The following is a 26,534-nucleotide window of genomic DNA, read 5'->3' on the forward strand; positions in this document are numbered from 1 at the left end:
ATTTGATCTAACAAGATATGTAATATCCTTACATTTTTCTCCATGCATTCCTAGTCTCAAGATTTAAAGATCAATAAGGCTGTGAAATACAACTTTTTGGTGATAACTGTGAGAAGCCGTTTTGAGACTACTGCTGAATCTGTCTTTGTTAGAACAACTCAAGCAAAGTCCCCAGGAAAAATATCATAAATTACAATTGCAAATGAAATTGAGATGTGAAGGTTTTCTTCAAGACAATTAAAAATCTGAAGCAAAATAGACAACATCTATTCATCCCATAAATAGCACCCCAGGTAAGAACATACGGGAAAGAGCTGCCTTTGCAACAGGAAGATTCACCATTTGCCTTCTCCACAAAATAGTGGAATCCAATGCCCTGAGAAAAAATTCAGTTTAGGCTTGAAATCACCACTCACAGCAGCTCTGTGATCATATCCAGGGAGCCAGGCATCAGTTCAGACACATGATCTATATAAAATCAGGGGAACTCTAGAGAGAATTATTATTGCTTATATCTTCTTTTTCATTCCACTTTCAAAACATCAGTATGAATGAAATGAGAATTTATCAAATGTAAGATCTTGCTTTCTATGTCCTCCTTAACCAGTACATAGCTGTGCTTCTAAGAGCAATGATAAATGATGACTACAATCTTCATCTGTCCAACAAAGGGCCAGTGTTTGAGAATTCTGTCAATCTGCTTCACAGAAGATTTCTGACCCACATACACCAATCCCTTCAACAGATGATCCCTTCAGCAGATCCCATATGACAGATGATCTCTCAAGTTTGAAGCTGTGTGTTTTCTCAAGACCAGCACAGCCAGCACCTATCTTTGACTTTTTATACCATTTATTAACGTATTTTCAAGTACTAATAGCTCCTATGTTCTTCTGATAATATTGAGATCTCTTGCTAGATGGTATAATCTCACAAAGACTCCTTTGCAGGAGAACTCACTGGCTGACACAGGAAGACACTCCTAAGAGACACACGTGTATATATATATATGTATATATATATGTATGTATATATATATGTATGTATATATAGATGTATGTATATATATGTGTGTGTGCATATATGGTTGGTTTTTTGTTTTGTTTGGGTTTTTGGGGTTTTTTTGTGAAGGAGGATTGGTATAGTAAATGAAGGAGTTGAAGGTATATTACTGCCGCTTGCTTATAATATCAGTAAGAGAAGTTGCCATTACTTTCCTTATTAAAAAATCATTTTTATGCTCCCTTGCAAGCTAAAGAAGAAAAAGTATTATAAATGATTACCACCTAAGAACCAAGAGAATTTGCAGCAGGTTTGTTCAAAAAGCATTTTTATCGATATCTATTATGTAAATACCTTATATCCCAAAGTCACCATCATCTGCAATACCTACAATTAATTGTTAATTACTAAGTAAATACAAACCAGATATTTCAGAGTTAGAAATGCATTACACATTCCTAGAAATGTTCTATCAGTGAGCAAATCACTCAGTTGAATGAACTATGTGGAGAAATTTACCCCCTGAGCAATATATTTAAGAGTGCTTTTTAGTCGAAAAGACCAGGAGAAATTACAGAAAGGTTAGGAGAGGAAATACATACTTACAAATGCTAATAATCTGCCCATGGGCAAAATTTCAAAAACATTAATTTTAAGCATAAATTTGGACTTCCTTCATTTACTGTAGCATGAACTGTATCCCAGCCCTCTAAGGTTTTGTGCTTGCAAAGAGTACGATGATCAGGAACAGACAACATTCCTCATTACCTGCAGAGCACAGGAATTCTATGCTGGAGACATTTGTTAACAGTTTTCTTTGGATAAGACACATGCACCTGAAAGTCTGTCTGTTAGCAGTGCCTGACACATATGGGTCTTATCTCTAATTCACATTTAATTTTAAAGTCATAGTCATCAGAGTTTCAGGACCATCTTAAAAACCCCAAGGCTTCATTCAAAAGCAATGAAACTAAATTGGGGGAAATAAAGTATTCCTTTAATGAAATTCTGTCATCATAAGCAATATATTCTTTCTCTCAAATTCTTGGGTGGTACATTGAAAAAAAGTTCAAGAGGTTGAAAAATTTCAAAAATACGAAACTAGAGAATTTTGCTCCCCATACTATATGTACAAAACCAGGTAATCTGTGTAGCACTGCAAGGAGTTACAACTTTTTGAAGCATGAAGAGGAAAATAAATGTTGCATCAGAATTTTTCTTTTACTTTACATTTATAACCATCAAATCATACAGGAATGAAACAAAGAAAATAATTTTTCAAGAGCCATGAAGCAATGGAAAAAAGATCCCCAAACAATTCTGGGTATACAGAGCCTAATTTTTTGAAAATGTAAAAAAACAAAAACCTGTGGAATTCTGTAACTGCCATTGGATTTTGTGGGAATAAAAAATTCAGGTAATTTTTTGTAAATTAACATATATAGTTCCAAAAATCTCTGACATTCAATTCAAAACTCAAGGCACATGAGGTGCAACGCATTGCATTTGAAATATATTAACATGTTTGAGACAACTTTAATGCAACACATCTGGAGGGAAAAAAACCAAAGAAACCTAACAAAAACCTGCTGCTAAACTCCAAAAAAACCCTCCTGAACTTCAAGGGAGAGCATGGGGAACCACTACAGCCCAAGCTGTATCAGAAAGGAAAATGCCAGAGCATAATTATTTTTAATTAGGTTCCACTAACAATGAGAACACTTCTTAGCACTTGAAAACCCACAAAAATAATACTCTAATCGTCATCATCCAGGGCATTGTGGTAAGCACTGCTTTGTTTTCATACACTTTTTGGGGTCCTTTTTCCTAAGCATCTTTTCTATTGGTTACAAATAATTTAAATAGCACCTCTCAATTGTGTTTTAGTACAGTTGAGTGTATTCAAGGACTAAACAAAACAGCTACACAAATATTTTAATTATGAAGGCTTGTTTCCATTTTTAAGCATCATAAGAAACTGCAGACAGCTTAGTGCAACAGAGGGGAAGAAGAATGTCCTCAGACAGCAATAACAAACAAACACTCTTTTATTCTGGTCAGACCTAGTAACAATTGCGCACGACAGTACTTAGCCCATCCTATGAATTTAGATCACTAAGATCTTTTCTTTTAATTCATCATCATCTTTAATTCCTTGAAATACTTATTTTTTCTCATGTACTGAACCCGTAACTTTATCACCCCTTGAATGTTTCCGACTGCAGTTTGGAAGACGTTTTGGGACCCTTTTGGGGACACTGACCTACCAGCCAGTGGGATGTCAGGCTCAGAAGATAAAAATGAATCTGTTGTGGCTTTAATTTCATTTTACAAAATGACTGAGACCTAAATTAACCCACAATTTGACTGTATACATCACAGTGATCATGCAAAACAAGCCACAATACTAGAGAAAAGCAGCATTTCAAAAGTGACGGTTACTCAAGCATCTAAGTAAAGTAGAAAAAAAAATCTGCTCACTTTCCTATCTCTACAAAACCCATTCGAACCCAACAAAGCAATGACAGTACAGGAGAGGATTATTTACTCCACATATATAAAGAACTAGTAAGGAAATTAATTTTCTAAGTCATACAGCCTACTTTCATCTTTAGAGCATGAGTATCTAGAAAGTGGGAAGGCCTTTTCTAATATTTTCAACTACCCACAGAATTCTTTCCTTACTGAAAACCATTGTCTTCCAATTAAGTTTTCAGTAATTAACATAATTTGGAGAGGGGGGAAAACAGCCAGCCCACAAATTAAAAATTTCACTGTTCTAATTAGAGGTGGACACAAAAATGTTACATGTGAAAACAGGTATGGATAGTTTTCAAGGTTAAAAAACCTTGACAAAAAGCTGATTACAGTCACGTTGATCATTACAGCTTTATTCTAAACTCTCCATAGTTTTTTCTTTAGAGAAACAACAGCGACACAGCCCATACTTCAAACTGAAATCACATTAATTAGCTAGGCAGCAAAGTTTCAAAGCATACCAAATGCTTACTAGAGCCCACTCTGCTATTGTGTATAACTTTGAAAACAAGTCATGATGAGGGAAATCTACATGATAAGCATACTTCAGCTACAGCAAAAAGGTTTTAGTCTGCCTAGAAACTGGCAACCGCTGGCTGTGTTTTCTATACTTTATGTTATGTTTCTCTGCTCACTGGAACGAATTGGCTGCTATGAATGAAAAGAAACTTTGCATCTAATCAGTGGCATGAATTTAGACTGAGAGCTGCTGTGCAGGACTTCTATGAAGAGTCTGGGCCCTCTGCCATCCTTGCGCTTGTGAATGAAACGGCGTGAGCCACATGCCCTACTCCTCCTCCCCCCCAGCTGGGGCCTTCGGCCTTCCCTTTGCTGGGGGGACTGGGGAACCAACCCCTCACTGGTGAAACGACCATGACCCAGAAAGGCATTCAGTGCCATCAATGCACTGCTTGAGAGACCTCAGCTGCGCTTTCCATCCTGCTGCTTTCACTCCTGGTTTCTAAATCAACTCATGAACCAATGGTGAGGGAGCCCCCCGTGTTCATTCCCTTGATAAATGGGCCCCTAAACTGATCTCTGACCTCCCTGCATACTTTTCCTAAGTTACTGCTGACCCCAGAGGCTCTGCAGCCCACTGTCCTTAAAGGTTTGACTTTGGTTTTGTGTCAGAACAGACTGATCAAGAAGAAAAAACAAACCCACAGCTTTATTACCATACAATTACTCTAACAGCAAAATCCCATACAGTTACTCTAGCAGCAAAATCCCTATTCTTCTACTCACTCAGAAGGACTACCATATGCTTTTGGTTAAACTACTACATGCAATGAGTTTTCAGGACATACAAAACAATACAAAATCTATTTAGGTTAATAAAAATTCACATTTCCTTCAAAATTAGTAATAGATGTCCTACTTAGCAAAAAAAGTTCAGAACACACTCAATTTAAAATGTTAATTATTGCTGAATATGGAAAAAGAACCAGCTGCTATTAAGTAATTAGTTTAATTAACTTCAGAGCTGAGTCAGACTTGGAATACATGCTATTAAAAATTTCAAAGAACAATCACAATGTCTGTTTCAGATGTGTATTTGTTTAGTTCTCTTCTACACTTTAACTATGTTCAAATAGTGCTTAGACTGACTTCAATAATGCAACTCTCAAAACAGTTTTAAATATGTATTTAAAAGAGCTGCAAAATAACATATTTTTCTGTGGAATACTATATCAATGGTTTTCTTTCATTTAAAATATTAATATAGTAATGTGTCTAGCACATAATTCAAGCTTATCACTTCAGTTTTCAGACTTCTGTATATAATATCCAAGTTTTCCCTTTCCAGAACTGTTCTTTTTATGTCTACCCAAAGAATTTATCCAGGTATGTTTCCATTCAAGCTGTAAATATTATTAAACCCCCAGGGTTTTCACATTTTTCATTAATGAACATTTCTCTTTTCCTAAATTACTTTTTAAATCATCCAATTTTACTAAAAATATACTGTAGTGCATCTCAGGTAACCTACAGCTACCTCAACAGAAGAGCTCGACAGATCAATCTCAAACTGTGAAGGAAGCTTCTGACTTTGAGCAGGAGGAAGGTTAGTGATCTCTGCTTCACACAAGGAACCCTCTGCAAGCAAGGGACCAGTAGGACTCCAGAAGCAGCTTCCCTCATCACCTCTCTCCATCCAACACAAAAGGCATCTCTTTGTCCCATAGTCAAAGATAAAATAGACAGCAAAACTACAGATGAAGTGTGAAGTGCTTTGCCAAAAGCTGAGAGAGAGGATACACTGAAAAAGCAATGGATTTCAAGTGTGATCACTCCCATTGCACATCACATGGCAGATCCTCAGTAAAACATATTCCCTGGCTGCTGAAAAAAATGGTGTTGGTCAAACAGAGATAACCATGGAAGCAGAGTAAGGATTAGGATATTGGTTAACTGAAAGAACAGGGACTGGCCATCTTGTCCCTGTTCTCATAACACTGTTGCACAAATTATGTCTTTATCTACAATACTGAGTAGATATTCTTCAGCAGAAAAAGAGCTGTACATATGATGACAACGAAATCGCCCAAAAGGAGTAACAGAGTTAGCAGAAGTTCAACAAATACCAGTCCCTAGCACTGCAAGGAAGACTAATCTTTCCCTGCTCTTCTCTGTCCAACAGAACTGCATTAACATGAGCAGTGAAGTACAACTCCAGTAATTGTGTTTAAGCTGAAAAACATACATTCTGACATGTAAATTGATACTCATCTCTGCATAAGTCATTAGCCTTTACATTCAAAGCAGAAGTCTCTACTGCTGCAGAAGACCAGCTGGTAATAGTAATAGATTAAGTAAACCTTGGAGTTTACCAGAGCAAGGAATTTCATTTTCCTAGTGTTTCATGACTGTTTCTAAATAACCACGAACAAACAAGAAGACCTAGAAACTCAGAATTTCAGTGCAAGCTTTTTACGCAGAGTGCACTCAAATGTTTTTACCTATTGATTTCCGCTTAAAATTCATTGGCTTTTTTTTGCCTGTTCTCGTTTGCTCACCATTTCCACTGCTATCATCCACTCCCAGCTCATAATTCTGTTGATTTATGCCATTATAACGTTTTTCCCTGATCCTGCATTTATGAACATATTCATCATGTGGAAAAAGAGTCAAATTCTTTCCCAATCCAACTTGAAGGTTTGGTACTGAAAGGGTGCAGGCTATCAGAGATGCAACTGCTTGGAAAATCCAGCTCAAGCCAGTGGCTCTGGAGTGGAACGGGCTCAGCGGCTGTAGAAAGGTGGCAGATGAAGAGTGAAATCAGTGCAGCGGTGTGCAGGGTGCCAAGAACACTGAGTGCAAACAGATTCTGCGGGCAGTGATGGTGAAGGCTTTTAATTAGCCTCCACTGAGGGCTTCCGAGCTTTTCACTTGGTTGAGCTGACTGGATTCGCACACAAGAGTAAAAGCCTATTCTCTGACATTAGAAAAATAACCGCACTGCATCCTCCGTTTTGCCTCTCCCTCATGTTTAATGAAATTCTATGAAATATGAAGGTGTCAGTTTCCTGACCAAACACACAGAAAACTCTATTCTTGCATCATATCTGTTTATTTAAAGCAAATGTACTGTGCTTTACTGACCAGGCCATAAAGCAGTAAAGATAAGCATTTCATTTGCACTGAGTGCTTAAATACATACAGGACAATGTTACCACTCGGTATGCTGTGCAACATCAGCATTATGATATTTTCTCAATATGATAAAATTATTATAGTATGGAACTTTAAAAAACACTTTTGGCCTTAAAAAATTTGACTACACCATGAGATGAAATGAGATTGTTATAAATTAAATCAATAAAGCACTGTCTAGGTTCTTATCTCACTAACTAACTTATCTAACAGAGAGCACATGCATACCTCTGAAAGGCAGCAGTTTATATTTAAAATATTGTTAATACCTGAAGCACTGTTTTCTTCTGTCATATTGTTGCATTTTCTCTGCAATGTCTTAAAATTAACCAGATATCTCCTTCATCTGCCTCAAAAAACAATTATCTCCTCCAGATCCTCAAAGCCTGCTCCTCTTTTCCCCCACCAGTGCTGCTGGCTACTTTTTCATATCAGTGATCCTGCTCAACTGAATGGTGGAGCAGCCTTTCACATCATGTCTTCTTGCACTATGACAGGCCAATCTCTGCTAGAAAAAAAAATAGCTAGAGGTTCAGACATGTCACTAGGAGACAATTAAATTTACCCCTCATGCTATTTCCCTAACCAAGTCCAGGAGACCCATAGAAAGCCTCCAGCATCTGTAAACTTTGTCACCCATAATTTTTAAAACACTTGGGCCAAGAAAATAAAATTCCAGACACTCAAGTCTCCTATTTGCAATTTGTTATTGGCAGGGCTAGCAGCTCTTGTAGATGTCCTGGGCTAGTACTAGGACACTAGCATTCCTCAGTCTCTGTCTCCGCTCCCTCCCATCTTTGATTCAGCAATGACTCCAGATGCCAGTTGTCAAAATACCCACCCCACACCAAGTGGCACCTCTGACAGGAACAGTACGGACTGAGTTCCAGTTGGTCCAAACAATGGAATTCTGAATGCAGCATAAACAACAGACAAATCTCAGAATAACTCTGCCATTTTGAGAACACCTATCCATTATGTGTTATCCAGCACTATTATCAGAATACACAATCTACAATACACATTAAGAGTCTTCTTAGCAAATGTAAATTTGGACGTTCAAAGTAAATATTTATTTAAACTAAGACAAAGCACTTCCATTATGACACTAGAGTTCCAGGATAATGTTAACTTCTTTTTGCTTTTTTGAGCATGTACAGTAGCTCCAGTAAAAGCCTTTACAAACACAAACATGAGGCAGGCTCCTGGAAACAAGTATTTTATGCATGGTCATTTATGATCATTCTCATGGTCATGGTTTCCAAAGAGAGGTGACAAAAGCTGTGATCTTTTATTCATACTAGAGGCAGGCAGAAAAGACTGAAAGTAAAAAAAACTGAATATGAATAAAGGAATTCTTCACAGCACAAGGAACAGTTTTCAATGGAAACCTAAAGCTGAAAATTTATAGATAAATCTGTCAGAAATCTTCTGAAGTAACAGGAAATCAGGAAAGAATGCTGGGAGGTCTGAATGGATGAACAAGTATCCCCTGGGCAAACTTAAACATGAACAGGTAGCTTAAAAAGGTTGGAAGTAGAGAAAGGCAGCCCAAGAAGAATACAGAGAAATTGTTCAAACAGGCCAGGGAGATGGTTAGGAAAGTTAAAGTAGTGGCAGAAGTAAATCTGGTGAAGGACATCAAGGGTAACAATCTTCCTTAGTAAGGTAAGGATCTTCCTTAGGTACAAAAGCAACAGAAGACATGGGGAAATGTGGGTCCACTCAGGAAGGTAACTGGCAACCTGGCTAGCAGGACATGGAGAAGGCTGAGGCACTTAATGCCATTTTTTACCTCTGTCTTCACCAGCATCAAGTATCCCAGCCACATTACCCAAGCTGCAAAAGGTGAAAGCAGGAGCTGGAAGAGTGAAGAACTACTCACTGTAGGAGACTGGATTTGAGAAGACTTAAGAAACTTCGCACTGGAACAGGTTGTCCAGAGAGGTTGTGGACTCCACCTGCTGAAGGCAGACTAAATGAGGCTTTGAGGAATGTGATCTAGTGGAAGGTTCCCTGCCCATGGCAGGGGGGCTGGAGATAGATGATTTTTAAGATTCCTTCCAATCCAAACCATTCTATGATAACACAAATAAAGAAAAAAGGAACAAATCTATTAGTCAGATTTTAGAAAGGGTATTTAACTTAATTCAGTAACTGAGAAAAACTCCGACACGAGTTTGTCTTCATCCATTAAGTACCTAGATAAACAACTCCTGACATAGGCGTCTCAGATTAGGACTGACCCCCAAACATACATGATTTTTTATATATTGCCCAGCCATAATTATTTTATTATTCATATTTAGAACAGCTTTATCTGCCTCTAAAACAAACCTGAAAAGAAAATTAGTATTAGAATGGCACCAGCTGCTCGTTCCTTACCTCACCCTAAAATCTAAGGAAAGTTTGTTTTCCCAAAATTTCCCGTTAAGCGGACATACATGAGTGTATAAATTTAGAAGACTGTTGTGTAAAAGTTTGTTTACAGAAAATTGGGAGCAACCTAAATGTATTTTCATTCTTCGATTACCAAAGTACTTATAACTGAAGACATTCTCTCTCATTAAGGGAAAAACCAGACAGACTTTTTAATTAAAAAATCAAAGCCTCTGTTGGGCAGGAGCAGCAGTAACTAATTCTCCAAGGCCAAGTGGCAAAGTCTTGAGCAGTAGTTGTTAAATGAGCAGTAAAAAAAGTGTAAGATTATCAAGTCAAAGTACATGCAGAGGCTGAGACAAAGTGCCCTGCCTAAGTCCACGTGAATAGGTGAGGGAAGCGGAGTGCTGGCAGCTGAACTGTTCTCACCATGCACCAGAAGACCTGGTTCCTTAGGTGGTCATCTTAGCCTGGGCACAAAATCAGGCTACCTCAAAATTTATGTTAATCATATTGACATCTTGGGTCTGGTCATGACTCATCACGGCTTTAAAATCCATCTAATATTTGGTGTATGCATGTAAATCAGAATTAAAGATACACTAGGAACAGTGGGCTAGATGTATCTGTATATGACAACCTGCTTTAGTAGAATTTATAAAGTGATTTATAATATATAAAGTGGTTTAGTAATCTACAATGTATTTATTACTTTATAAAGTAATTTATAAAGTGATTTGATAGTAATTTATAAAGTGAAGTTCTATGATACATAGAAAGGAAATATTTGATAGTACCTGATGTAGCCACTTTTTCTAAATTCAAAAATTCGTGAAAACAGTAGTCCCCTCCCTAAAATATTGGGGTTTATTGTAATAGCAGAAGCTTTCTAAAGGCCAAAAATATTATTTTAAGATGTTTCATTTATTCTTAAAACCTTAGAAGTGCAATCTGGTTGCATGTGGAAAATCTGTAGTTCATGTACATTTTTTCATTAACCAGAAAAATACCTCAAATCTTTCACTGTACAGGGCTTCATACCACAATAAGAATATTTAATATGCTAATATTTGCTTCCCATCTGTAGTTCACAGTAAAGCTACAGCTGCCCTATTGACAAGGAATGCTGCACCTATCTCAAGTCCAGTTATCTATCAGTAACCATCCATCATCCCCTGCAAGACAAAGCCAAGTAAATAAATTTGCAGAAATGGAAGAATAAAGGGTCAGCAACCAGAGTTTCTGTGATACACTGGTAAATTCCTTTTGGAAGTCAGTGGCATAACTGTACTAAGTGCTTTACTTGTTACCACTAGTCAGAATATGAGAAACATTTTCTCTTAAAAGTTAATTAAAAGGGTTTCTTTAATTTTATTTTTTTAATAAAAAGTGAAATTAAAAGTTTTAGAAATAAATAGGAAAGTCAGAGCACTGTATTATCCCAGAGCTGTTTACAGTGACTAGAAAACAACAGGAAAAGCACTGAAATAGCCATTACAGCCTTTACTGCCATGGTACATTAAGAAAGACAACAGCATACAAAGAACAAACATTTTAGACACAAAATAACATTTTGCCAAAGCCCTGTTTTACATCTAACAGTTCTTGCAGTCAAAAGCCAAATTGCACTTGGCAAGAAAATATGGGGATTTTTTCATTACGAAGATATGCAATATGCAAATGGATAATGGTTGTCATGGTGGTCATATTTTAATATTTTATTTTTTCTTCTAGTAATAAGAATATCTCATTTGGTCCAAGCACCAAGCTTTTTTATTAGCAAAATCTACAAGTGCAAACATTTTTACATTCTGTGCTGGATGCTGCAATAGAGATGAAAACTAATTAACCCAGTGTATTTCCAGTACACATTTCCCACAGGATGCCCAAATAAACTTCAATTGGTCCTTCATTTTTCATGATACAACAACTGCCAGCATCACTTGCTCACACATACCATATAGTAATCTACATAAAATCAATTTAAATGTCACGGAAACTGAATATTTTATGTAATATTGCATTGATAACCATTTTGAAGTTGCATTTGTATACAAATAAGTTTGACAGAGAAACAAGAGAAGCTTTGTTAACCAATTCACCTGAAAGTTTTGACTCAGACCCAAAAAGTATGTGAAGGAATCAAAAATGTTTTTCAGTGAAGTAGCCTGAAAACTAATTTGGAAAACCTATGTTTTACTGGATTGTATGTTTTGAAAAGTGCATTACAAAATCAAAGTTAAGAACTTAATGAGATTGAGTTGCAAGTTAATAACCTATAGATTGATAGTATAACAGAAGATAAACTACTATAACTATATAACACAATTTTACTTTTTAAAACAACATTTTTTAACTTGGAAGAAGTTTCTTCACTTGGTCTACTGAATGAAATTATGAAGTAATTCTACCAGTAGTACAGCTCCTGTTCAACTTTTATCTTCAATGTATTCCAATTTAAATAATCTTCAGTCATAGCTGATAGTCATCTCCCACAGCTCATGGGAATGTTCTATAACACAAGTATGTGAAATTTAAAGACAAGCAATCTCTTTTGAATTTATAGGTTGAATATTGACTAAAAAGATTTTCACAGTATTTTTGAGGGGGGCTAGTCTCAGTCTTTGTCTTTCCCTACCTAGGGAAAACCACACCTTATATTGTAGCACTATCAGCAAAATTTCAGCTTCACATGAAAATTTCATCAGCGTATTTGCCGAGATGCTGATTTATCAGCCTTCCTCAATTTTGTCCTGGCACAGTAGACTAAAAACAAAGCATGATTCATTTTTGCAGTTCAAATCCTTACTACTTTGAGAAGTCTACTATATTTGTATTACCCTCTGCTTTTCTTTTGAGGATATCAGCAAGGCCCAAGCTTCATTTCATCACCTATCCAAAATTATTCTAAACACAGCATAATATATCTGAGTGTTTATAAACAGGCAACTAGAAGCATTCCCTGGTGTCAATTTGCTACTTCTAAGTGCAAATACTGAGATGTAATTCAGATGGACAGAATGGGCAGTAAATTGCCTTAAAACATTTAAGAGTAAAGCATTGTTTTTCAAGAGAGATCACAGCATCTTCATATAGTAATGACAATCAGTTCTCTTTGCAGTCTCAGTGGGACTGAAGATCTTCCTTGCTAAGGGTCGAAGACCACTTCAATATCTGCAGAAAACAGGAACCTTTCCTTGCCATTGTTTCTGTCCGGCCTGACTATTGTAACAGTTCTGTATAACTGAACATGGGAAAAAGTCCCTTTATTTCCTGTGAGGACAACCTCACAGCATATGGGAAGAAATTAACACACTCATACAGAATATAACTGCCAACTTCCAGGCATTATTCTTAATAAACAGGATCTCATGCAGTGTCAAAGAGATAAATGAGCCCTTAAGTAAATTAAAAGTTTTTCCTATCAGCTCTTCACTCTTCTGCCCCTGCCCACATAAAGAATCCTTCCAGGTATATTACAAGATATTTAAATGTGGTCTACAACCAATTAATTTTGTAATTTCCATTCATTAATTCCAGTATCATTACTAATGGTGTTTATGTGTTGTTCCATGTAACTGAACTACAGAACCAACATCTTAATAGAAAATTAACCTTTCCACTTAGAGAAAACAACAGATACAATCCTTCTACTTAATATGTCTGTGCTGTAACTCTAAGCCACAGGAAGACCTCAGTTCTGCCAAAAATATTTCCAACATTATGGAAGCAATCTACAACTTAGCACTTTTGGAATGTTCAATCAGTCATACCCTCCTGAAAACCTGTAGGTCTCTTTTACTGATTAAAATATTAACTAAAGACAGCTCACATGCTGCTCTCTTCAGTAAAAAATTCTCAACTGTCTCTTGATAATTATTGAAATTTCATATTTTATCATAAAATAAAAGCAAATTAGCACACAATAACCAAATTCAAAGATAATGGTATTTTCACACCTCCAGCTGACTGTATTTGAAGATATCTAGGAAACACTGCACTTGTACTGCTTCATACTCACAGCAAACATCCAATAACACTGTTAACTTCTGGGACCAGGAGCAGCATCAATAATTTAACACTGCAAAAGCCAGTGATGCCTGTCCTATTAACATATATGCTACAGTATGAGGAAATCTCATCACACACTTGCCATGTTTCAAAGGGGATTTTTGTGCGAATTTTCATTTTTAGAACTAATTTTAGTAACCCTTTCCTCTTCCTTTTCTACCTTGCTAGTGTGTTTTTCCTTAGTATTTTTTCTTTCCTATTTCCAGAGCACAGAAATGTAATCTCATAGCTCTTACTGTTCATATTCCTGGTAGGATACCTAATCCTTCACCGAGACCTCTTTCTAGATCTTTTCCCCATTCACATAACAAAATAGAATGGTAAGAAAAAGCAAATAGCAGCTACAAGTCATACTTCAAGAATCTTGCCCAATCTCTAAAAATACCTCATTTGGTATTTAAAGGTTAGTAAAGAGTCAAAAAAAAGGGCGTAAGTAAGGTACTAACTACACATTGCAGAATGATAAACAGAATTCCAACATGTTTCGGTCAAGAAAGATGTTATTGTGACAAGTATGAGGTACTGAATTATGACAAGTCATAATTCAGTACCTCAAACATTTATTACACATGTTTGAGGATGTTAGGTTTTGCCCTCTGAAAACTGTATGCAAAAGACTAAGAACAAAACTAGGCAGAAGATCAATGATACTGACACTAGAAGAATTTATTACAAAGTATTTTTAAAGATGATTGTAAGTATGAAAGGGATTTCATAAAAAGAATAATTATATTTCAAACAAGAAAAATAGTGATGCAAGTACTTAGCAAAACTTTTAGACAGGGTATTTAAAATGCATAAAAGTACTTATTTTATGGGCTAAACATTCAGAAGTTACAGATGCCAAAAAATATGCAAATAAAAAAATAATCAAACTCAGAAATCACTTAGATTGCAACCAGGTACTATACCTACACTCTTCAGGAGAGACAGCCTCCAGTCATGAAGCACAAACTCCCTAAGTAATGCTACTTTACTATTATAAAAAAATTACTATTATAAAAAAATCTACTGTGTGTTGTAGTTTAGTAATGGTATTCCCCAATTTAGTGTTCCCACTGAAACCACACATCACTGATTCACTCTGCCCCTGCTCACCCCTCCCCTTGTGGTGGGCTGGAGAGGAGAATTTGAGGCTCAAAAGGTAAAGATCACAGGGTGAGATAAGAACAATTTACTGGAAACAGCAATGAGATAAGAAAGCTAACAGGAACATTACTAATGGCAGAGGGCACAAGAAAGAGGGGAATGATTCAGATGGAAACAGCAATACCTGACCACTGCCTCCACCGTGCTACCCCAACCAGAAGGGACCCCTTTCTCCACAAAAGAGATTTCCTTTTCCCCGATCCCACCAATAATGTGAAATGGTATAGAATAATCTCCAAGCCCTAGCCATGCCCCCTCCTGTCTACTGCCAGAAATTAACCCTGTCCTGGCCAGAATCATGGCAGTGGGATAGACCTTTTCTTAAATCTGTCACAGCAATTCACGGGTTCCTTCCAGCACGTCTCATTTTAGGCCTTTATCATATTCTGCAAGTTCATTTTTAAGTAGTGTTTTATCATACCTTTTGTGAACAAAACCCAACAGACACTAGAAAGAAGGAAGCAGCTCTCATTAAAAATGTAGGGTGGCCATTTTTACAAAGGCATTCTATGAATCGGGACTTACTTATCACCTTCCTGCTTCCTATGGCGTCTGCAAAATAGCTCTCCCTCCCAGACAACAAAGAGATAAATACAAACTATTCAGCCACAAATATTTTACAAATGACACAACACTAACTCTACAGGTGTGTGTCACTTTTTTCTTCCCTCCACCTTGTCAAGCTGTGGTGTCTTTTAATGACAGTGGTGCTTACACACTGCAGAGCTTCAGCTGCTGCCACATCTGTTTAAGTCTCAAATGCTTCTGTGACTCTTAAAGCAAGACCACACTCACACTACAGAGTCAGAGGATGTTGTCTCAAAGCACGCCATTGCATGTTATTTCTTCTAGGAATCCAGATACCTTACCCAAGGAATTTAAGGATATGGTGTAACTTAGCATACACCAAGCAATAAAATGAAGTGGTTTTCCAGCCCTGTTGCACAAATCCATAGCATCCCAGACATCGATCACTCTGTCAAAACGTATTTGATTTAGGCATAAAGAGGCTGGGATTAAGTCAACACGTAGGAACGCATTTATCCCTCACTCTAGGAATGGCTCCTTTTAGACAGCATTAGAAAATTAACAATTTATTTCACACATGAAATTATTAAACACTTTTTTAATGTAAATTCATCATCATTTTCATTTATATTGGTCACTTGCTCTAATTATTATAATAGGCAAAAATGTATTTAGAAAGTAAACATTCAAATGTATATAAAATATTTTAAATTCAGGCACAAGTATCAGAGCCCATAGACAAATTTTACTTTGAAGTGAGAATTCATATAAAACTTCCCTAGGAAGGTCAAGGATTAGATTACTTATTCTGCCTTACTCATCAAGTTATTATCAATTTGTCAAGGGGCCTGCATCACACAAATTACACTGAAATAAAGCAAGCCACCTTACAACAATGTATTACTGTTTTTTTCAGTACTCACTTCAGTTCTATCTGTTTCTCCTACACATTACCCTCATGTTCTTCAGCCTTGAACTTGAAAGCTCATCAGGGATGCCAGATGACTTGGCAGCCAGACTGCCAAAAGCACAAAGGACAATCTGGAGGTCTCATGGGACCTAAAATAAGTATCAACCCTTAATTTCTCAGTTCTGTCCCCACAACACAATAAATTCAACTGTGAGCCGCCTATGAGACAATCTCAGGAGCAATCAAGCTTGCACAAAATGAAGCTGACTTTGAACAGTTATCCTTGCAGCTTCTCAGACATTTTAAGTAGACAACCATTCTTTTAGCATCAATTATATATGAAGGGAAAGGGTTGCTTTGCTGTCAGAGTAGTGAACTGGGAATCAAGACATCAGATTATATTTCTGGTTCTGGAACAAACTTCCACAGGGACCCAAAAATCAAAACCTAAGTTTCCCATTTGTAGAACTACACAGGTTTGATTTATTAATGAAAGAAAAGCACTGAGACATCTCTGAATAGAAAATAGTACAAAAATGTCAGATTATCTGTTTCCTGCGCAAACATAATACAGTTGAAATTTTAAAAAAAAATAAAATAAATAAATAAATAAAACTGTGTACCTGCATTTTTTCTTGAATTTTAAATAACTATTTGCTGAACAGTACAGCCTGGCCATTTGCACTGCAATTTCAGAGTATAAAGGAAACAAAGCAGAGATGCAACCCTGAAAATTCTGCTCTCCTGAAACTGGCTGAAACTTCAAGGCAGTCAGCCTTTTTTTTCTGTCATAGCAATAAATTGCAATTTGATGAGTCACAGAGGTTGGAAAGGAGGCCATCTATCCCAATTGCTTGAACAGAGCAGTGTCAAGTAGAACAGGTAGTCCAGTCTTGCCTAGATGACCTTTAAGCAAAATAAAAAACAATCTCTGAGCAACTTATATCAGTTTTTGACCAGTTTTATTGTAAGCAATATTTTTTCCCTTCACATTTCATTGGAATTCCCATCTTCCATGGCCTCTCTCTTCCTGTGCACCTCTGAGAGGAATGAGGCTGCATCTTGCCCACATCTTTCCATCAGGAAATTGTAGACAATAATAAAAATTCCACCAAGCTTTCTCAAGGCCAAAGAAACCTTGTTCTCTCAGCCTCTTTGCAGCAATATGCTTCTGGTCCCTCCTCACCTTGCTCGTCAGTCCTAGCACCAGAATTGTGTCAGCAGGTAAAATTATCTCTTCAGTTAGGGAGCCAAAAATTTGAGTTTCAGAAGTCTCACAGCTGTAGAGCAGAGGGTAAAGAATCACTGCCCTTCACCTCCTGGCAACACCCTTGGTGGAACAGTCACAGGATGCTGAGTATTTTCTGCACTGCAAGGGTGAAATGCCAACTCATATTCCAGTTCTTGTCCACAAGTACTCCTGGAGTAAGCTCTGTAAAGCTGCTTTCTAGCCCCCAGCCTGTACAGGTGGACAGGGTTATTCCATCCCAGGCACAGGACCCTACCACTAAAACATATCGCCTGGCACCAGATTCAGACAGCTCTTGAGCACCTCCAGGAGTGGTGACTCCACTTTGCTATCTTCATTCCTGCATTCCTCCTGTGTAGCCAGTCCCACACCAATCCACATGTTCACCGAAGACAGTGATAATCCTGCTCAATCCCAAATAGAAAACCAAATCAATACGCATGAAGTTGACTTCTAAAGCAAAAGTAGTTAGAAAAAAATCCCTGAAAAAGAACATGCATGAGTGTGTGATTGCAAGTTCTTCAAGACACTTGTATCAAAAAGTAGAGTCTTAAATAAAATTCATTACCTTGCTCAAGCCTATATTTCATTCATGGGTAATCCAATTCCTTTCCAAACAGGGACACATACTTTACTGAGATACATGGTTATAACCTTCTACAGATAAGCAAATCATGCCAACCAGTATCTTCAGTCAACTACAGCCAGCTTGGATTTATTTTGGCCAAAAGACACTTCCTTTTGGTTACCAATGTAAAGAACTTTTCAATTTCTCACATGTTGTAATACCGTTACAATGACTTCAACTTCATCTAATTGACAAAATTGCTCTTCATACTAAATTTACCAAACTTTGGGACACCTAGTTTTAAAGCTTGGTGTTTATAAAACGGTGACAGAAAATTACTACTGAAAGGGGGCTGAAAAATATGTCTCCATAAATATTTGAAATCACTGCAGATGGCACACTATTCAACAGCATTAGGCTGCATGGAATAACTTAAACCAGGACGTTTTGATGGACAACTCCCTCCAAGTAGCCTCCTCTAAATTAGCAGCTCACACTACAAATTTGTGAAATACATGTGTCAGGAGAGTTAGGACTGAGCTATAAGGCAGAGCAAAGAAATAACTGGAACACTGCAAATATTATTCATAAATACAGATAAATCATGAAGTTGTACAACAATTCTAAGAATATTATAGTCTTCAAAAGATTAAGTCTAAGTCTACAATAAGTCTTAAAAACAGAAAAGTTTCTTAAATGCTATGGAACAAAGACAGATTTCTCCTTTCAGTATTCTAAACTTCACTGAACAGCTCAACAAACAACCTTTCTTCCTAAAGAAGAGTTTTTCACTATGTAAGTTCATCTGAGAGCAGTAAGAGGAAATATCATGAAAAGTATGAAACATTTGTCATTGTCTAGCATAAATCCCTCCAATTCCAAACAAGGTAAGATATGTGCTTTAAAATTCTTCAGAAAAAACTCAGCTTTTTGCCATTGTCCTACATTGCATGAACCCTGCACTCACCTAGTAAAGTCACACACACACAAAAAAAACAAAATCTTTCTTGCTAATCCAATCCATAAAGCAGAATGTTCAACCCTGGGCAGGAGTTACAAAGAAATAAGCAGCTTTTAAGCAGTTACCCATACTCTGATAGGGACCACAGGTGGTGCCACTGATACAGACATCCAAGTCAAATAAAAATAGAATGCCACACTCACATTTTTTGTTAACACTTAAGCAAGTTAAAAAGAGCAGAAATTGGAAGTGAATGGAAAAGATATTGACTTTCTATGGTAATTGTGTTTGCACTTCCTTTCGACTTTTTCTGATGAAGTAGCCATAGAATGTTGTTTTTCTTTTCCTGAAGAGAAAGGAAATCACATAACCTTATCAAAAAATGCAGCCAGCTAAAACCCTTCCCTTCCATTCATTTAAATCCCTTTTATAAAATATAAATGCAATTACAAAAAGCACTATGAAGTCACTAATCATCACTGTAATTGAGATATACATATAACATATTCAGTAAGTGGGACTAGATGATCCTTATGGGACCTACCCAATTTAAGGTATTCTGTGATATATATACACATACACACAAAAAAAACCACACACAGACACATTGTTTTTGTATCAAACCACAGCCATAAAAGATCATTTATAAATTGTTCTTTTTTGTGGAAAGCCCAACATCTAACTTTATTATACGGCATAAACATTTGAGGAGTTTTCCATCCATGACATAAACTGTCTATTACTAGTCAGGCTTAGTAACACTGAATTTGACTATAAAGGTTGCCTGAAGTCTCAATTATTATAATCACTTCTCCAAAATAACTTGTCTGCTCAACAATCAGAGAAATATGTATGGAGCCAAGAGACAGGGAATGTTCAGCAGGGGAACACAGATCCTGAGGAGTCACACAGACACTGAAAAGGCTGCACAATAAACCTTATAAACAATATGTCTTTATACCAATTGAAAAGCAAGGATCCAGTTTCCCTTAGCAGGGCACATTTAAAGAAAACTAACCATTTTTTCACTTTAGTGCAAGCAGAAGACAGTACAGTAGGATGCAATAAAATCAAACTGCTACTTGAGAGTTAACTGGCAGAAACATATATATTCACTGAGAGACTCTGTAAACCATACTATAGTCTACATAATAAACTAGCTTTGTCTTTTCCCCCAGCTGCTTCAAGATCTAACTAGCTACCCCAGCTGAGGCTGTGGGGAAGGCTTACAGGAGTGCCAACATCTGCTTCTATTCCCATCAACGTCAAATTTGTCAGAACACGAAACTGCGCCAGAGAAACAATCTCTGCCATGGAAAATTAAACTCCACTTCCATGGATATCCCCTGAAGTACCAAGTGTAGCAGATCAATTACATTTTCAATTTTTATTCCAAAATAAAATTTCTTTCCAAAAGATATATATGTACATTTTATATATGTATATATGCATACATATATGTACATGCATCCTAAAATTCTTTATGGCCTGGTTTGCCTTTGCTGACCAGCCAATTAGTGTAAATCACAAACATGAGAACTAAGCCTTATATCATGTAATAAGGTGACAAATTAAACTAGCCACGTTTTAGTAACTCTTTACTATTAAATACTTTTTAATGTTTCATCAACTTCTACCCACAGTTTTACCGGTCTCTTTACTACTGCTGTGTTGAGGATTCAAGTGAGTACCCTGATTACACAGTAAATGAAACCTCACACGAAAACATTCAGCAAATTACAAAAAAAAAACACCCAACTATTTTTTGAAACCCTCATAAAAAAACATGTATTCCTCAGCATAAAATCACAGACCAGTGAGAATCTTAAAAAAGTTTATGCAGTTTTGCTCCAGTTAGCTGGTAATAGAATAGAATCACTAATGTTGGAAAAGACCTCCAAGATCATCAGGTTCAACCAGTAACCCAGCACTGCCATGTTCACCACTAAACCATGTCCTCATGTGCCTCGTCTACATGTTTTCTGAACACCTACAGGGATGGCGATTCCACCATTTGCCTGGGCAGCCAATTCCAATGCCTAAACACCCATTCAGTGAATCAATTTTTCCTAATACCCAATCTATACCTCCCCTAGTGAAGCCTGGGGTCATTTCCTCTTGTCCTGGCACCTGTTAGCTGGGGAAAAAAGACTGATTATTACCTCACTACAGCTTCCTTTCAGGTACTTGTAAAGAGTGATAAAGTTTTCCCTCAGTCTCCTTTTCTCCGGTCTAATTATGTTTATATAACAAAATAGGAAATCTTCCTTATGTTTACACAATCACAGTAAATATAAACATTTGGTCATTTGTTGTAAAGAATGAAAAAGATAAGGTACATATTGATAATGTCACAATTCTTTTTTTTTTTTAGAAGTATCTTTACCATAAGTACTAAAGGTAATTATTTATTATTCAGTCACACAGTTCGATGACACTGAATTATTTTAGACCATGCAAATATTCACCAATCATCCCCTCCATAAAGTGCATCTTGCTAAGAAAAAAGATTTTCCCCTGTTCTTGCAAGTAAAGCTTCTCTTTCATTGGAAAACAAAGATTTTGTCCCAGGAAAATGGTATGATCACCAGCAAGAGCATCCAGAAGCAGAAAAAAATCCAATTGCTAATTTAGTGAGTAAAGTATCAATTGTTTGTAATAGAAACTTAACAAGCTTATTAAAAAAACCCCTCCATTTACAGATGTAGTTTTAAAAGGCATTTTAGTGTCTTAAGTCAATTCTTCCATCACTTGTTACTTTTAAGAAATGCTAGAAGGAACAAAAACTCTGGTATTGCAATGACACTCTAGATGTTATAATGAAACATCTGAAGGAAAAGTATAAGCATTTATTCATAATTTCCTGTGCATGCCTCCTCCCTCCAAACATTGCTGCAACTACTGGGCGACTTATATTTATCCACCTCACATATGTTTACATACCTCACTGCAATTGGCCAAAATTGTTATTGCTCTGTAATCACTGAAATCTCAACAGACTACACTACTACAGTTTATTACTGGAAGATTCAGGAGATACGAAAGAATAATATTAATACAACCAGATCTTTCCACTCAGATTTGTGATGAGTGCAGATGTAAAACAATATACTGTATTTACACAGCATGAAGCCAAAAAAGAAGAGGTGAATGAATTCACATGGGAATAACTCTCAGCTACTATCTAATAAAGTAACAAATACATCAAATCTTCTGCTTTGCACCTTACAGTGTTACAGACTTTTGACAGAACATACAAACCAAGCTACTCCTCTGATGATAAGTGAAGGATGAGCAATCATAGAGGAGTATGGGGAAAAGAAGACTTTAAATAACCAACCAGAAATCTGTTCTGAGCAATACTCTTTAATTCCAAAGTAAACAAAGGAACCTAAATAAATCTAGCATATAACAGGTATGTTTCCAGTGTTGGGAAACCAGCAAAGCATTTCCCATGCTGACACACACCAGCAAATCACTTCCTCCTTATAACCTCTTCATTATCTAGCCATGCACAGGATTTTTTTCATTTATCTAAGTGAATATCCTATTTCCTATTAACTACTGAAAACTGCAGGTACTCTGAGAAAACTTTTAGGGAGACTATAACTGGCTTCAGCTTCTCAGTCATAAAGCAAACATGGTTTCTACCACCATGAGCTCCACTGTCGACACTGAGATGACCTGGGAGCCTAACTGTTATCTTTGACTGGAAAATAAACCCTTCACACAGTGAAGGTTTTGATGGCTTATGTAAAATCAATGTGATGGTCTCCATACTGGCCCTGGCCCAGTGGCCCTCACAGTCCCACCACCACAGGTGACCTCAATAGCAGTCCTAGCAGGTAGACCAAAGAAAATCTCAGAAGTTGTTTCCTCAAATAAAGCTGAGGTGTAATTAGAACATGTGATATTTCTGTGAAGGACTTACATTGCTGAACTGTCACTTGAACTCTGTCCACCATCATTAATGAATCTGAAAAGCTGATGTAGAACCAAGTACTTAACACCAACCCTTCTCCCCTTCTCCATTTGATTTATTTAGATCATCTTGATCCAAACTGCAAAAAAAACTTATTATTGAATTCAGTGTCTGGATAGAACTTGAAAGGATTTGAGCACTTAGTACTTGAACTCAAATGTCTTGTGTCTAAAACCTTAGAATTCAAAATTAAAGATAATAAAAATTCTTCAAATCTGCTGAAATCCAAGACTGGCAAACACCAAATTTGTGTCTTAAGGTAAAATATGAAAGAACATTTCCAATTGTTTTTTTGGTTTTTTGGGGTTTTTTTTAAATAGGTAAAACCTGATCATTAAATGGAAGCAAGTAAAGTAATCGCACACCTTTTTCAAATATACATCCTATACTTAAAAACAAAAAACAAAAACAAAAAAAAAAACAAAAACATATTGGACCATTTACCATTTTTCATGGTTCTGCTGAGGATAAACATATGGAGAAAATAAGCTACTCTGTAGATCTTATTTCACTCCAATGTCTGTGCTTTTATTCTCCCTGTCACAGCCAACTTAAGAATTTCCTCTTTCATGGTAATAAGCAGAAAGTCCACAATTCTCAAGGCAGCAAAGCAGGAAGTTTGCAGTTGGAAGGATTTCCCCTCTTCAATGGGACAAGAGGAGAGAAATGTATGATGGGGCTACTGTGAAAACTTTTGCAATCTGAAGCAGCTGATTTGGACATATTTTTCACATCAGAGCCCTAAAGTGATGCTACCAAGATCAGGCACAAATGAAACACTGCCTGCATCTCTTCTGCAATAATTTGTCACTTTGGCTTTTTTGAGAGAGTGAGAACTCCTGCCTTTCTGACTAGGGTAATACCTGGCACCAATAATCCTATCAACAGTGATACTGAAATGTAGAAGGAAGCTAAAAGCTCAAGCTGTCACAACACAGTTCAGCAGAATGAGCTACCTTCCCAGCTGACCCTATATCACAAGACAGGAGTGAATGCCACATGTGGCTTTAATGCCAAGCAGCTGCTGCACACCAGCACCCCCTCTGTCCTGCTCCCTCCCCCCTGCACCGCTGGGTTTCCAAGACCATGGCAAGTAGTGGAACTACGGCGCCCTAAAAAAGCACACAACCCCCGACACCCGCTAGGTTTGGGGGTACCCAGACACGTCACCCCCATCCCGCTCCCACGCGCGGAGATGCGAGATCATCAGCGCCAAAGTGCGCCCGGGAGCCTGGGGGAGGGACAACGAGGGACCCCTCTTCGGCTGTTTCCAAACCTGTTACTCTCCCTCCCCTTTAGGCGAAAGGCCGGGGTGCAGCCCTTTCCCCGCGGCCGCGGGGCCCCGGCCCCGCCGCTCACCGACACCAGGAACTCCAGCGTGCCCACGTAGTCCCGCTCCGTCTTGAGCAGCTCGTTGAGGACGCACACGCGTAAGCGAAGCTGCTTCTCCAAGTCCTTCCCGCTTTCCCCCTTGCCTTCCCCCTTGCTTTCTTCTGTCATGGTGCAGCGAGGAGGATCGGTGCTCCCAGCCCGCCGCCTTCCCCCGAGCGCCCCGGCGCTGCGCTGCGGACAAGGACAACAAAAGACCCCGGCAAGTTACGGAGCGGGGCCGGGCTCCGGCCGGTCCCCAGCCCCCGCTCTCTCCGCTCCTCTCCCGCGGCCGCCCGAGCTCCGGAGGCGACGAGCCGCCCCGCAGAGCGCTCCTTTCCCGTCAGGAAGGGGACACAGCCTGGAGGAAACGAGCGGTCACTGGTTCCCAGCTCGCCCTGCTAGCTGAGAGGTTGGAAAGCCTCCGCAGCAGCACAGACTTGGACATTAATCAAAAGCTTTGTATCCATGTGACTCCAACCCCTTCCCCCCCTTCGCTAAATCTCAGGAAAAAGGAAAGGAAACAACTTCAGGGAGGATTGCGTGCCAGCAGCTGCCTGTTTCACACACAAGCTGCGAGCTCCAGTTTGAGGCTAATTGGAGACCTCCAACAAGAGAGTAAAAGAATTATAAAAATGTCCCAGCAAGCTGGCTGTCCAGGGGATCGGCAGTTGTTTTTGTTTTGATTTTATCATCAGCAAAGAGCCATTTCAACTTCCCCTTCCACGCCTTCCCACGAGATGTGTGTTACAATATGTATTAAAAATACGAGCTGTGATATTCCCCCGAACAAACATACACAGCTAAGCTTGTGCTGAGCAGGTACAGAGAAGTTCTTTGAAGATACTGAGGGGATTTAGGTTGACTGGTTTGTTTGTTTATTGAAACAAAGTGCTATGTCCTAGGGAAGACAGCTCACATCTCCACATTATACAGTTTTCCTATCTGCCTATCTGATTGGCATGATATATTAAAAGAATAAAAAATAATTCAGTAGGTATTTCAAACAGCTAGCAAAAAGTATACAGCTACTTTAGACAAGGGGAACAGATTTCTTGAAGACTGAAATATGTCAGGACACTATCGTGAATTTTAAGACCACTGATGAAAGCTGAAGTTTTCTCTGGCTAGCTCTTCAGTTTGTGACTAGAAAGAAAATACAGGTCTTCAAACCTACATGTTCCATATCAACTATCTTTCTAAGTCTGCGGCATCGTAAAGGAACAGAATAAAATGAGAACCTGAGAGTAAAACTCTTCTACAGCTGCAGAACTAGTTGAGGCACTGAGAGGAGTCCTTTAGTGGGAAAGAATAAGCAAAGACATTTGTGTTCTAATAACTGGGCATCATCAGGCTGTCTGCTTCAGACATTTTTTGTGAAAAAGAGGATACGCTTCCCACAATAAGTTTCCCAAAGAGCAGAGGGGAAAAAAAAGAAGCCTATTTCTTTGAATGTGACCTACTTCCTTGCATCCTCCCCTTCCCAAACACAAACAGCTCCTGTGCATAAAGCCAAGGCAAGGAGCAGCAGTTGCTGAGACAAATTCTACCATATGTATCCTGCTCAGCCATTTATGCATGTGCAGATAAGCCTGGAACTTGCCTGCTGACCTCAACATAGCTCCTTCCTCAATATGGTGCTAGTCCACTTCAAAAGCAGACACTGATTTTCATGAAAATCAAAACTTAAGTTTTTGAGTACCTCGTGGCCCTGCTAAATTTGGACTGTTGGATTGAAAAGCCAAACACAGTTCACTGAAGCTTTTTTCTTTAGAAAACCTATTTAAAATAAACAAAATGTCTGATGATTAGCTCAAAACTTTTTCAGCCTCTTGGTGGGCTTCATCAGTGAGACACTGTCCCGAAGTCTGTGGCATCTGCCCAGATCCTATGGAGGAGAATAGGTGTTTCACAATTGCTTGCATTAGCATCAAGAAGACTACTTCTAATCACCCACTGAGCCCCATGATGAAATTCTCAAGTGATAACCAGAAAAAAGGATCCAAAGTCACTGGAGTAGAACACGCTATTGTTTTGTACTCCTGAATGCATGTGGGGGCCCTTCTTCAGGGGCGCCCTACCCTCAACCATAGCCTAATGCCTCAAACTAGTTAAATTTCCCATCAAAAAACACTCTCTCCTTCTTTTAGGAAAGCAGAAATAAGGGTCCACTAC

The 26,534-nt window shown here is 38.0% G+C and overlaps 1 protein-coding gene across 3 annotated transcripts in view; it reads right to left on the minus strand.

The window, feature by feature from the left end:
- The window catches only part of PREX2 (phosphatidylinositol-3,4,5-trisphosphate dependent Rac exchange factor 2), a 169,624-nt gene extending 144,872 nt beyond the window's left edge, over positions 1-24,752 (minus strand). For all 3 annotated transcript variants that reach the window (XM_014255924.2, XM_014255930.2, XM_005517107.3), the window contains exon 1: positions 24,351-24,752. In XM_014255924.2, coding sequence (XP_014111399.1) covers positions 24,351-24,491 — 141 coding nt within the window. In that variant the 5' untranslated portion in view covers positions 24,492-24,752. The remainder of the gene's footprint in view (positions 1-24,350) is intronic.
- Between the last annotated feature and the right edge of the window lie 1,782 nt (positions 24,753-26,534).

The sequence above is a fragment of the Pseudopodoces humilis genome, chromosome 1 (assembly GCF_049639895.1).
Source record: "Pseudopodoces humilis isolate 2021_Gansu_Grassland_sample_001 chromosome 1, ASM4963989v1, whole genome shotgun sequence".
In the NCBI taxonomy this organism is placed as follows: Eukaryota; Metazoa; Chordata; class Aves; order Passeriformes; family Paridae; genus Pseudopodoces; species Pseudopodoces humilis.